Source organism: Gobio gobio (genome assembly GCF_949357685.1).
Source record: "Gobio gobio genome assembly, chromosome: 21".
In the NCBI taxonomy this organism is placed as follows: Eukaryota; Metazoa; Chordata; class Actinopteri; order Cypriniformes; family Gobionidae; genus Gobio; species Gobio gobio.
This window is the reverse complement of record NC_137117.1, coordinates 26804856-26818994: the sequence shown is the minus strand read 5'-3', so window position 1 is coordinate 26818994 and position 14139 is coordinate 26804856. Positions and strand designations below refer to the sequence as shown.

General features: G+C 36.2%; 2 protein-coding genes across 6 annotated transcripts in view; one reads left to right on the top strand and one right to left on the bottom strand.

Annotated features, from left to right (window-relative positions):
- kcnab2b (potassium voltage-gated channel subfamily A regulatory beta subunit 2b) overlaps positions 1 to 7976 on the top strand; it is a 71700-nt gene extending 63724 nt beyond the window's left edge. For 4 of the 5 annotated variants that reach the window (XM_079803071.1, XM_079803067.1, XM_079803070.1 and 1 more), the window contains 3 exons: positions 991 to 1111; positions 2865 to 2953; positions 5207 to 7970. In XM_079803071.1, the coding sequence (XP_079659197.1) occupies positions 991 to 1111; positions 2865 to 2953; positions 5207 to 5296 (300 nt within the window). In that variant the 3' untranslated portion in view covers positions 5297 to 7970. Of the gene's footprint in view, positions 1 to 990; positions 1112 to 2864; positions 2954 to 5206 lie in introns of all 5 variants that reach the window. The other variant, XM_079803068.1, reaches the window with a different exon arrangement.
- Positions 7977 to 8098: 122 nt separating this feature from the next.
- Positions 8099 to 14139, bottom strand: part of megf6a (multiple EGF-like-domains 6a) — a 42815-nt gene continuing 36774 nt past the window's right edge. The window contains exons 27-34 of the mRNA XM_079803066.1: positions 13603 to 13731; positions 13390 to 13518; positions 13171 to 13299; positions 10985 to 11113; positions 10758 to 10886; positions 9548 to 9676; positions 9338 to 9466; positions 8099 to 9247 (exon numbers count right to left, since the gene is read on the bottom strand). Of these exons, the coding sequence (XP_079659192.1) occupies positions 9192 to 9247; positions 9338 to 9466; positions 9548 to 9676; positions 10758 to 10886; positions 10985 to 11113; positions 13171 to 13299; positions 13390 to 13518; positions 13603 to 13731 (959 nt within the window). The 3' untranslated portion in view covers positions 8099 to 9191. The remainder of the gene's footprint in view (positions 9248 to 9337; positions 9467 to 9547; positions 9677 to 10757; positions 10887 to 10984; positions 11114 to 13170; positions 13300 to 13389; positions 13519 to 13602; positions 13732 to 14139) is intronic.

Genomic DNA, 14139 nt, shown 5'->3' with positions numbered 1-14139 from the left:
GTAGTGAGATGGAAATTTAGCTTTGCCGTCACAGGAATAAATTACATTTTAAATATATTCAAATAGAAAACAATTATTTTAATTTGTAATAATATTTCACAATATTCATTAATTCTTTCTTTCTTTCTTTCTTTCTTTCTTTCTTTAATTTCAAACAACAAAAAAGATACAACTAAAATAAAAAAATACAATCCGTATGTTGTACCATACCGAAGGAAAAAAAAACAATATTTATAATGTATTATAACAGTAATTACAATTTGTTCGAAAAGGAGAGGGATGAAGCAGAAGCTTTTTTTCCCCACCCCTTGCTAAGAATATAAAATTATATTACTTTATATATATATATAAATATAATTTTGTATTCTTAGCAAGATAACAAATATACAATAATTTTTAACTTTTTACCAACCAAACTTTTACTGTACATTTGCCACCAAACAACCCTTCACCTGATATTTACATATCACAATGCAATCAATATTTTAACTCACACTCACCATAATCTCTATTAATTATCAATATGACTGTTTTTACTGTATTTTTAATCAAATAAATGTAGCTTTGGTGAGCACAAGATGCTTTTTTTGAGACGAGAATGAACAAATAATGAACCATCAGTGGCACTAGTGTAATACATACAGTAGGTGCAAGAACAGTGTACTTGCTGCTTGTCGAAATAAGTAGCATAAATTGTCATTTTACAACTTTTTATGTTTACAACACCTTAGCCTTGTCCTATTTCTTGTGTGAGTATTGTTAGCAAGTTGAGCAAGAGCTTGAAAAGTATAATGTTCACCACTAGTGAGAGTGACATACCCTCCCACCCCACCGCACCGTCCCATCAGCACCCCCTCATAAAACATGTTCCTGTGGCTGTGTGTGCAGATATTATCCATTCCATCATTACTCCACAAACAAAATGAATATCCAATGGCTACTCCTGTGGCTGGTGGCTCTCTGAGCAGGTGTGCTGTCTGTTTGAAACAGGGCTACCAGTGGTTGAAGGACAAGATCCTGAGTGAGGAAGGCCGCCGTCAGCAGGCGAAGCTGAAAGAGTTGCAGGCCATTGCGGAGCGGCTGGGCTGTACGCTGCCCCAGCTGGCCATCGGTAATACTGCCCAGGCCTTGCTGCTCTCTCTCTTTCTGTCTGTCTGTCTGTCTGCCTGCCTGGAGCTCAGGACAGGCTGTCTGTCCCCGTCTATACTGCTTCTGTCCTGTGTCTTGGGTAATGTGTTGGACAGTCTTGTCTGTTAAATGTGCGTGAGACAGCGCTATGTGGTACCGTTTTCACTACATAAATGTACCAAAAACAGAAACGTTTTTCCCTTTTGCATTTTTTGCATACAGACGACAAGGTTATCAAATCGATCCCTGTTTACACGGATCTGTGAAGACGACTAAAAACGCTGTATTCTGCTGCCAGGCCAGTAGGTGGCGATATCACTTTGTAAAGAAACACTACACACCTATAAACTGAACACATTCCATGACATCACCATCGCTGCGTCCCAATCAAGCGACAACCTCACGCAGTTTCTCTTGAAGCCAATACGGAAGTGACATAAACTGCAGTTCATCGACTGGCCACTAGGGACAGGCTCCAGAAGGAAGCAGAATCTCATTGAGCCCATTGTTAAAATGCCCAACTTTACAGCAGAAAAGTTCGGCCAGCTCGGCCCTACTATATGCTTCAAAACTTCTCATCAGAATCCTATGGGTGATGTCACGGACACTACGTCCATATTTTTTTACAGTCTATGGTCTGTGGCTACAAGTTTTTAAAAGATATCCACATTTTTTGTTTAAAGCACTACATCTATTTCGATGTGTCAATGTGGGTTACCTGTTGGTTGTTTGCATTTGTTGTTCAAATGGCGCTCTCTTCCTGTTTAATTGGTCTGTGCCTTGTCAGAATAAGCTGTAATATGCACCTGACTACAGTTCAAAAGTGTGGCTTATGTGAGGTTAACTTAAAGCTATACCCAAAAGCACAGATGTCAGTGTTTGTTTGATAGGAACAACAAGTGATGTCCTACAGTAGCTGTGTAAAGCACACATCACATATAAAACAATCAGCTGATGACAACCATGGTTAATCGAAGCAGAAACGGCATAGATCATTGCAACATTTTAGATTAGGTTGTGCCTGTGTAGCTTCAGGTTGTGTTGTTTGTATTCCACACTTATCATTTATACGGTACATAACCTTATTTAATATCAGTAAAGGTCCGATGAACAGCAGGGGTTCAGTAGGTTAGTGCTGGCTGACTAACTATATACAGACCAGATATACATTGGCACTTGATGTGATTTGTCTTGTATTCACTGTGTCTCATATGCGATTCTGCAATCTGTGAATGTTTAGTTCAAACTCTAGAGTTAATATTAAGCTTATTTTACTTCTATAATGTTACTTGTGTCTGAGTGAAAAAGGGCATTCAACAGTAAAATGTTGTGAAGAAATACAATAAGACAAGGAACTTGCATTAAATAAGTGAGTTTAATAGTTAGAGCCTAAAATAAGCTTCCCCTTGTGTGTGTCGCTTGTTTAAAATAGAACACACCTGCTACAGTGGTAACCGGTTAGTTCAAGCTGAATGCCCACACGTTAGCAGTAGCACTGTCAAGTACACCTACTTCTGGCTTTCTTCTGTTCAGTGTTCTGACATTATTGGTTATATAAAAAGCACACAGGCCTGAATTGCTTTCAACTCTCCTTAGAGAATCCAGTATCTAGATTTAGCTCTGTTACCTGAGGCCAGATTTCTGGTTGAGCTTTCGAATGCCTTTTACATTTACAGATTTACAGTACTAGAATCTTGACTGTTTTGAGTGTCTGTGTGTCTTTGGTCTGTCTCTAGCGTGGTGTCTGAGGAATGAGGGGGTGAGCTGTGTGCTGCTGGGGGCTTCCAGCACTGATCAGCTGATGGAGAACATAGGAGCCATTCAGGTGAGACACTGACAGCAGGATACATGCAGAACAGAAACACTGTAGATTAAAGATGCTGTGTTTTTTGCAAACAACAAATGGCACAAGAACAATGTGACATAAGCTGTGAAAAGGAGCGTTACGTAATTTTGAAACCCTCTACAGCTTTACATTTTTTAATTAATGATGAGATTTCACTGTTCACACTAACCATTCTGAAATATTAAACTATATAAATGAAAGATAAATGCAAATATCTAATTTATTATATAATTACAAATTACAATGCTAAAAAAGTCGTTCTCGTTACATGGCATTTCAGAGCTATTTTACTATTATTTTACTAAAAGTATATATACCTTAAAGTCAAAAAGTGCTGAATACTTCCACCCAGGGACTAAAACTCTGCAAGCACCAACTGCAAGTAACATTTGGTGTTGGTGAGTATATGAAACGGTGTCAATCGGCCGTTAACATTTTTATGAATTCTAACAATGCAAAATGAATGTGAACAAACGTGAACGACGCTCGAGACAGTTGACAGGCCAGTGTCATTTTATTAGTTCACTTTAAGATGAAAATTACCGCATGATTTACTCACCCTCAAGCCGTGTATATGACTTCCTTCTTTCTGATGAACACAAATGGAGTTATATTAATAAATATCCAACATGCAGTTCAAAAGGCTTATGCTACGTTCTAGTGATACATCGCGCCGGTTAAGTTTTTTTCGTAAGTTGGTCTAGCGGAAGCTAGATATTTTACTTTTCAAAGTTTTAAATATTTATATTTTTCTTACAATACCCTATCAATTTGCCTCAGAAGGCCTTTATTAACCCCCGGAGCCGTGTGTAGTACGTTTATTATGGATGGATGTGCTTTCATGGGCTGAATGGAGCCCGTCACTGCCATTATTTTGCCATATTTATTAATATAACTCCGATTGTGTTAATCAGAAAGAAGAAAGTCATATACACCTAGGATGGCTTGAGGGTGAGTAAATCATGGGATAATTTTCATTTTAAAGTGAGTTACTCCTTTAAGCTTTGCCAATTTAAATTCAAGCTCAAGAAGACATGAAAGGGAACTCAATTCTTTACTTGCACTCTGTGTGGAATGTTTTCCGTGCACAAACTTTTGAAACGTGCGCCTTGAAATCTGGGTAACACTTTAGAATAATGGTCATTAGTTAACATTAGTTAATGTATTAACTAACATGAACTAACCATGAGCAGTACATTTGTTACTGTATTTGTTCATCTTTGTTAACGTTAGTTAATATAAATCCAGCTGTTCATGGTTTGTTCATGTTAGTTCACAGTGCATTAACTAATGTTAACAAGATTTTAATAATGCATTAGTAAATGTTGAAATTAACATTAACAATAACTAATAATGAACTGCACTTATAAAGCGTTTATTAATCTATGTTAACTAATGTTAACTAATGACTATTATTCTAAAGTGTTACCGAAATCTGCTTATCAGACAGTGTGCGAATACTGAATTGAGCTCTCTTTTACGTCTTCTTGCGCTTGAAGCCTTGAACAGATATATTCAAACAAAATTGTCAAAATGCCCATCTTGGTAACATAGTCAGTTATGTCTTTACTGAACGTAAACAGTTGAGAAATAAAATGCATGTGTGTGTGTGTGTGTGTGTGTGTATTGGATCCGTGCATTGTCTTAAAGTGACAGCAGCCTAAATATTCCTGTTGCTGTCTGTGTTTTTAGTGTTAATCAAACAACAAAAGACAAAGGACAATCACTTATTGCTCTTGACTAAATAACTTTTGTAACTTTAATAAGTGAATCTACGTTTCATTAAAAATATTTATATCAGATACATTTTCCCATTGGCAGGTGTGGTAAAAAGTTAGTTTTAGCCCCTGCTTCCACCATTATTAGCCTCGAGTTATACTATATGGTGGGGTAAAAAAATGGAATTGCGATTTTTCTGATTTAAAAAAAAAATTCCGTTTGTAGGGCTGCAAAATTTGGCAAAAATGTTGTGATCTATAAATCAATATGACTATGAAATAACAATAATTATTATGTTTTATTGTGATTATGTGAAGTATTTAGGGTTTTTTTTAATAATAATTATTTTATTTGACAGTAATAGTCTTTGTTAATCTCTTCCTTTTTAAACATTAAACCATCAAGCTTTTATTTTGGTGCTTTTCATAAACGGGAAAGATCACAAACAAACACATTGGGTCATTTTTTTTATTAATAAATGAAAACACAAGCTTCAATCCAACATTCTTTCAGGTTCTTCCAAAATTATCATCATCAATTATACATGAAGTGGACAGTATCCTAGGCAACAAGCCCTACAGTAAAAAGGACTACCGGTCCTAAAAGGAAGGTCAGCGACTCTGTGTCGACCTGCTTCTTTCTCTGAGCTTTGACTGAACTAAACATTGGCACATGGGACCAGCACCGTCACAGGTCCTGCAGGAGATGCCAACTCGCACACTACATGGAGTCTGCCGACATTAGCCTGAGAGGAGGCCAAGAACCGCACGGGCAGAAGGGAAGCATGCTCACATACTCAATAAACAGAACGCCGCTCCAACCACCAAGAAACCACTGAGATCAAGCGCACTGGCTATAGCTTCCTCCTCCCCTTTGTCCCCTTGTAGTAGACACTAATAAGTGCAGTATTAGGGATCCAGAATTTGTACTTATTCTAGAAATGCATGAGATCCACTGGCCAGTGCTTTTTTCCTACATTTTGGAAAACGAATATTTGCATAACCTTACAGGAAGTAATACAACTGATGAAGCACTAGTATAAGGCATTTGATGTTACTAGTTTTATATGGAAACATCACTGAATTGATAGCCAATAGTGATTGTTTACAAGACCTCATACTACAAGCTATATCATTTCTGGCTGCTTTCTGAGCATAGAATGAGAAAGTCATTATAGAGTTATATATATAATACCGTAGGTAAACAAACTTTAGTTTTGGGTTGTGAGACTGTCAGAAATATCAATCAAAAACAGGCCTCAAAAAATGTGCAATATCTGAAAGTGTTCATAACCCATCGTTCTTTTTACTTGACAAGAGCTTTTCTAGAAAACAAATGTCCTAGTACAGTGTAGACAGTAGTTGAGTGGTGGTCTGTGTGCTCATTTGTCACAGCTTCATCTTGCTAAAACCAAAGAAATTTATGTTTCCTCCAAACCTATACATTTGATCACGGGACTATTGTTTCAAAATGTTATTTGGTACTCATCGTGTCATCTGTACTCAGAGTTTGCCTTAATGGTGTGTATTTTGAGTCTTGGTCGATGAATGTGAAAATCTCTGTTCCTATTTATTTATTTTAAATAGATGTTCAATTATTAGAAACATATTTTTTTTGTCAGTCAGTATTCACACAGGACTGTCTAAAGGTTTTTGTTGTTATTTAATAAGTTCTATGCACATTTTACCTTTTCATGTTACATTTTTGTTGACCTTGTGTGTATGGTATGCGTCTTACTAACTCCCGTTTGTTTTGGGTCAATGGCGCCCTCTACTGGCCAGGAGTACATCACTCTACATTATACGTACAATTTACGTTACTCCGAGGGAAAAAAGAAAGAAAACAATTCAGTCGTTTACAATAATATTATAAGCGAGTTAAAGAGAATACAATTCTCTTTCTAGAGTAATGTATTACACTATTATTATTGAACATTATTTCAACATTTTCAATTAGCCTACTCAAACATTTTCAAACTGATAAGCCAATGATTAGGACAGTGTTGATTTAATACATGCCCTATTCAGTACTAATGCTAAATATTCAATGTTGCAACCATTTGTTAAGCATGTTTCATCATCTGTACCAATATAATTATCTAATGCTATGGCATTTTAAATCAGTGAGTGGTGAGAATAAGCTGGTCAGGGTAACATAGAGTAATTTATTTGTATATCAATTTCTAATAATATAAATGCCAAAAGGAATTCATGTCATATCAAGGCAGTTCAAAATATTCTGGCACTCATTCCAATATGAATGGACTTTTTACTAAATGTATCATCATCTTCAAAGAGTCTCAATACAGTTGCGGCTGCATGAAGTAATGAATTTTAATAATGGCCATATTTAGTGTAGAACAATATTATATGCTTGGCTGAGTATGAAAGTGTTGACCTCTAGTTGGAATGTAATGCAGCTTATAAGGGTTTTGATTGTTGATTGAGCTACATTGAGTCATAGCAGAAATGCAGAGTCGAACTACTGTTAAACAAGAAAAAGCATAGAGATTATTATTACTATCATAAGGCTTTTTGAAGCAGCACTTTAACCAAAGGAGACCACTGGCTTTGATAGAAGTGGAAGCATTGGTTCAGTTGCCATTAGCTGAGGCTCATTGTAAATGTCCTTATATTTGTCATTTGTATGTTGAGTGAGGCTGCATCTATCATATGAAATGTTAGTGGTTCTTTTCGGTTCACGGTATGTTTTGCATGATTCGTTCTCGCTCAGGAAGCCATAATGTTGTTGTCAGTAATTAGATGGTAAAAATCGCACTACATGTTTCCAGTTTCGTCATATGGAGGATAAATGTCTTTGAATGAGAAATTGTTGAAACAGGCTAATATTTAACTTTTTTTCCCCAACAAGGGTTGGTTGGTGTAGAAAGAGCCCAAGCTGAATACTACTTGCTGTAAAATTATTTGAAAAAATATTGTCAATAGGTGTAACTGTATGTACAGGAAATCTGAAATGTTTTGAAGCTTATTTGATATGAATATACAGTTTTTTGGTATAACCTAATATTCAGACAATTATTGCCTGTAATATGACCATTACTGTTAAATAAATAAGTTATGGTGATCTCTGTAGATACATAATGGAATGGTTTGATAACATGTATATAATCTGATTCTATATATATATATTATACTGGTTTTAATTACCATTATCACATTTGCCTTCATTTATTTTTTCATTGGCAATTATTGCTTGACATTGTGCTTGAAGAAAAATATGTACAGCTTCAAACAACTGAAAATAAATAATTCTAAAAATCTTTAATTTAGTCTTTGCATTTTATTTGTAAAGGCCAAATTCAGTGACGTGCAAATTGCAAAATAATGCCAACATTCTTGTGATTTTTGTTGTTATGCCATTAAATGCATAGAGTGCACCAAGAACAACATATAAAAATTGTTTAATCGTGAATAAAAAAAATGTAAGCTTCCAGAAAATCAACCATTACAAAACAAAGAAAAAGCACTGACCATGTTTGCCGAAAACAGAGGAATTTAAGTGCTAACTTTGGCCCGGACTTAGCTGCAGAAATATTGAAATATACATTTTCTTTGTGTTCATATAGTCTGCATTAAGAATGCAATTCACACTTTACAAATGCACATGGTGTAGTTATGTATATGGTACTCGAGCAAAAACCCTACAAGGATGAAACAGGTTCAGTATAACAGGAATCATAGTGATGATAAAGTTTACAGTACAGTTTTCTTGCAAATAAAATTGTACAGAAGCATTCACATAAAAAAAAAAAACTTTTACATTCATACAGCATATGTACACAGTTAAAAATGGACTCCAGTTTCATATTTTTATATGATTTGAAAAATTCAACGTTTTGAATATAGACAATATATGCCAAAACCCAAGTATTATACATCGTAGTAACATATTCACTCAATTTTGTGCAATATTCTACCTAAATTCTTAAAGAAATTATTACTTGAAAATGTTCATTATGAATGATGTAAGATACCATCAACATGCAATGGATGGATATCAAACAATTTAATGAGGGTAAATAAATGATGACAGAAGTTTCATTTTGGTGTGCACTATCCCTTTAAGGCCTTTGTTTAGGATCACAGTGGTGTTAGAGTGGCACTGGGATTCAGTTTCGGGTGAACCGAAGGCCTTGATTAACTAACTAAAGTCTTCTAGAAGCTCGACCTCCCTGAGAAGAACTGATGCTGAAAAAACTCTTCATAAAATGGTTGAATTTGTCCTCATCCAGGAGGAGCTTCAATATGACAAGTCTTCTCCTTCACGTTGGACTTGTTGTCCACTTTTCCATGAGAAAGTTTATCATTTATTAACTAATGGAAGTCTCTATCTCAACTGCCACAAGAGTTTGTCCTTATCAGAGTCATCTGATCGTTTGGTAGACTTTTGTGTTCAAAAATGCTACAAGGCAGGTCAGTTTACAGTCAGTGAAGCTGTCCGTGTCTGTTACTGAACTAGGTAAGAAACCGTGACGCTGCTATACTGACAAGTCCGTCCATTGGTTTCTCCTAGTACTCTGCTTCAATGTGAGCCCTGTTATTAACACAAATGATACAGGAAAGTTATTCTCTGAGGTCACTGTTAAATGTGAAGGTTAATGTGAATGACCAATAGTGAAATTACCCTCTTGACAGCTCGGTCCGACCCAACTGTTTAGACAGGTGCAGCGTCCATTGCGTGGATTGCACTGGCCTCCGTTGTGACATTCACATCTCTCTGAGCAGTTAGGCCCAAACCGGTTTACTCCACAGTCTGATGTGAATTCAGAAATAAATATTTGATTAAATGACTGAAGAAAAAGTCAAATTCTAAGAAATTTGGTGGAAGGCTCACCTATATCACAGCGAGATCCCATTTTCCCAGGTGGACACAAACACCTGCCACTGACAGGGTCACATGGTGTGTCTCCGTCACAGTCACATTTGTGGACACAATTAGGCCCAAATTTTCCTGCCTCACACTCTGAAACATACATGTACAGTATGAAAAATTGTCATTTACAATAGGGTTTTAATTTGTAAACATTAGTTAAAGGGTTAGTTCACCCAAAATTCTGTCATTAATTGAAAGCTCTCTGACCCCTCCATAGACAGCTATTTAATTACCACTTTCAAGGACCAGAAAGGTAGTAAAGACATTGTTAAAATAGTCCGTGTGACTCCAGTGGTTCAACCTTAATTTTATGAAGCGATTAGAATACTTTTTGTGTGCAAAAACAAACAAAAATAGCGACTTTATTCAACAATTTCTTCTAGCCTATGTTGACGCAGGGTAAACAGTGTAGCTCTTCCAGAACGCCGGCTTCATGCGCACGAGTCGTTCTGCCGTGGAAATAGGACGTCAACAGCGTAAGAGTCTGACACCGACATGAAGAAATTATTGAATCAAGTCTTTATTTTTGTTTGTTTTTTTGCGCACAAAACGCAATCTCGCCACTTCATAAAATTAAGGTTGAACCACTGGAGTCACATGGACTATTTTACCGATGTCTTTACTACCTTTCTGGGCCTTGACACTTTCAAAATTATATAGCTGTCTATGGAGAGGTCAGAGAGCTCTCGGATTTCATAAAAAAATATCTTAATTCGTGTTCCAAAATGTCTCCACAAAGATGGCAATGTTGGCAATCCTTGTCGGGTCATCTGTTTGGTTTACATGAGGAAAACAGCTTATAAACCAGTTTTATTTATTACATTTTTTGGAAAATTTAAAAATGCTAAAAGTTATGTCTATGCCAGTTCCCATAATACATGGAAACCCAACATATGTGTGTGGGTATGAATACAGACACACGTTACAATTTTCATTATATTTTCATTGCAGAATATAAATATATGCAGTAAATCAGCATATTAGAATGATTTCTGAAGAGTCATGTGTCACTGAAGACTGCTGAAAATTCAGCTTTGACAGGAATAAATTACATTTGAAAATATATTCAAATAAATAAATAAAAAGAGAATTAAAAATGTGGTTATATGGGAAAAATGACTGAAAACCCCCCCCTGGGGGAAAAAAACATTATGCAAGAGCTCTTATGCACCTCTATTACAGCGGAGTCCTTGGTAACCTGGAGAACAGAGGCAGCGGCCTGTTCCAGGGTCACAAGGTGCATTGGCACGGCAGTCACACAGAAGCTGGCAGTGGTGACCATGGAAACCAACAGGGCATGCTTTTGATTAAAACAATAAATTAAAATTACGAATCATTACAAAACTGACTAAAATACAGGATACAAAATTTGATGAAAAAGATCCTAAGTTTTCTCACCATGTTCACAGAGATGGCCGTAGTACCCAGGAGCACAGTGACACTCGCCCGTCACTCTGTCACAAGTGCCGTTATTTTTACAGTCACACATTTCCCTGCAGTCAGGACCATATCTCCCTCTGGGACACTCTGATCAACACAACGACAGTTTTTAAAATAACTGAATCATTTAATATCCATTTTACTATACACTATAAATGTTGTGATACCTAAATTCATGTATATGTATAATTGATCATGTTTATATTATTTATCATTTATATTTATATATTTTGGCTGAATATGGTAACACTTTCTATAAAGCCCATACATATAATCAATTATAGCCCTGTTTATACTTATTTATAAGTATTACTATTAATATATTTATAAAGACACATTAAGACCTATACTGCATTGTAAAAACAATTATAGTTATATTTATATTATTTTATAATATTTATATTATAAGTCATGCATTTGCTTTTTCAATGTGCATGCTCATAATCCATTACACACCGATTTATACATGATCATATATAGTTACAATTAGTTATCAATTGTGTCTTTAATGGCTAATGTTTGCATTAGAAGTCATGAATGGTATTTTTGATTTGTTAAAATCTATATCTCCTCATCTACACTCACCTAAAGGATTATTAGGAACACCATACTAATACTGTGTTTGACCCCCTTTCGCCTTCAGAACTGCCTTAATTCTACGTGGCATTGATTCAACAAGGTGCTGAAAGCATTCTTTAGAAATGTTGGCCCATATTGATAGGATAGCATCTTGCAGTTGGAGATTTGTGGGATGCACATCCAGGGCACGAAGATCCCGTTCCACCACATCCCAAAGATGCTCTATTGGGTTGAGATCTGGTGACTGTGGGGGCCATTTTAGTACAGTGAACTCATTGTCATGTTCAAGAAACCAATTTGAAATGATTTGAGCTTTGTGACATGGTGCATTATCCTGCTGGAAGTAGCCATCAGAGGATGGGTACATGGTGGTCATAAAGGGATGGACATGGTCAGAAACAATGCTCAGGTAGGCCGTGGCATTTAAACGATGCCCAATTGGCATTAAGGGGCCTAAAGTGTGCCAAGAAAACATCCCCCACACCATTACACCACCAACACCAGCCTGCACAGTGATAACAAGGCATGATGGATCCATGTTCTCATTCTGTTTACGCCCACAGGACTGCCGCACACTAGATGTTTTTCCCTTTTCATACCATTCTTTGTAAACCCTAGAAATGGTTGTGCGTGAAAATCCCAGTAACTGAGCAGATTGTGAAATACTCAGACTGGCCCGTCTGGCACCAACAACCATGCCACGCTCAAAATTGCTTAAATCACCTTTCTTCCCCATTCTGACATTCAGTTTGGAGTTCAGGAGATTGTCTTGACCAGGACCACACCCCTAAATGCATTGAAGCAACTGCCATGTGATTGGTTGATTAAATAATTGCATTAATGAGAAATTGAACAGGTGTTCCTAATAATCCTTTAGGTGAGTGTATATGCATTATATTGCTTATAGCAGTTTGAAATTACTCTATACAAATATATATTGTTAGTATGTATTAAAAATATATATATTTTTTTAAATGTTTTAAGGATTTCTGTGTTTTTCCTCCATTATTTTATTACAGGAATTATTGTTCATTAGTTACAAATAAACAAAATGTACAATGAGCTCAGTTTCATGATTTCTTAGCATTTAATTTAAGAAAATTTAAAGCCATCACTGATGCATAACAATATATTCACTTATTTGAAAATCTGAATTACTAAAAGGTCATTGTAAATATAATATAATAACATTCTAGCAATGCAGGCTGCATCTTTATAAATACATTCATGGAGCCATACGACTGACAAATCAATTCTTATAAATCAGTGTATAATGGATTATGACTTATAAGTAATTATAAAAAAGTTATATAAATGGAACTATAACTGTTCTTATAATGCAGTAAAGGTCTTAGTGAGTCTTTATAAGTATATAGAATAGTAATACTTAATTATAAATAAGTATAAAAGGAGCTAAAGTTCATTAGAAGCATGGGCTTCATAGAAAGTGTTACCAAAGTAATTATCTAGCTTATCGGTATTGGCTAGAATTTTTATATTGGTGCATCCTTAGACACGGTTTTACATTTTCATGTTTGGATAACCTGTGCAAAATCTGTGCTGACCTATATCACAGCTGTCTCCTGTCCAGCCCAACCCACAGGTGCAGTTTCCTGTAACAGCGTCACACACTCCTCCATTACTGCAGTTACAGCGATGAGTACAGTCTTCCCCAAACCAGCCCTTAGCACAGCCTGAGACACAATCACATCAGCTTATTACACACTCACACACACACACACACAATCTCTCCACCATCGGTTTGAGCAGAAATACTGTCAGACCTTTCCCACAGTCTTCCCCTCGCTGGCCAGCTTTGCACACACATCTGCCTGTGACCGGATCGCTCCGGGCCCCTTCACCACACAAAGCCACCCGTGCACAGTCTTGCCCGTAACGGCCTGATGGACAGGCTTTAGAGAGAGAACAGTCTGTTAGTGATTACACTCAACTTTCTTAAATCTTGAAATGAACAATGAATGAAAAGTCTGACTAACTGATATTGCAGTTTGGTCCAATGTATCCTGCTGGGCAGGTGCAGGTGCCAGTGCTGGTCTTGCACACTCCGTTATTCAGACACTTGCACTCCTTTTCGCAGTTGGGACCATAACGGCCCACCTCACACTCTAAAACAACAATGAGGCATCAATGGTACAACATCCTTCATGCAACAATGACAATTATGACCTTTAAAACGCCATAGAATCTGTTTCTTCAACAAAGGGCATTTTAGCCACTAATGGAAATTACATTTAAACATTTTTGGAATAAAATGACAAGATTGATTAGAAATTACACACTGTAAAAAATACTCTGCATGTGTCTCGTATTCAACCTCAAGCATGTTCAAATAATGTTGTCTCCACGTTAAACAAATACACTAACTTAATACACTTGATAAAAGTGTCAGTTGTAATGGCAATGCTGCAACAACTGAAGGTCAATTGTAAATTGTATAAAACATTTTAATGAAAAAAAAAATTGATGGTTTTATGATTACTGCAGGATGTTTAGATTTTGATCATTTTATAAAT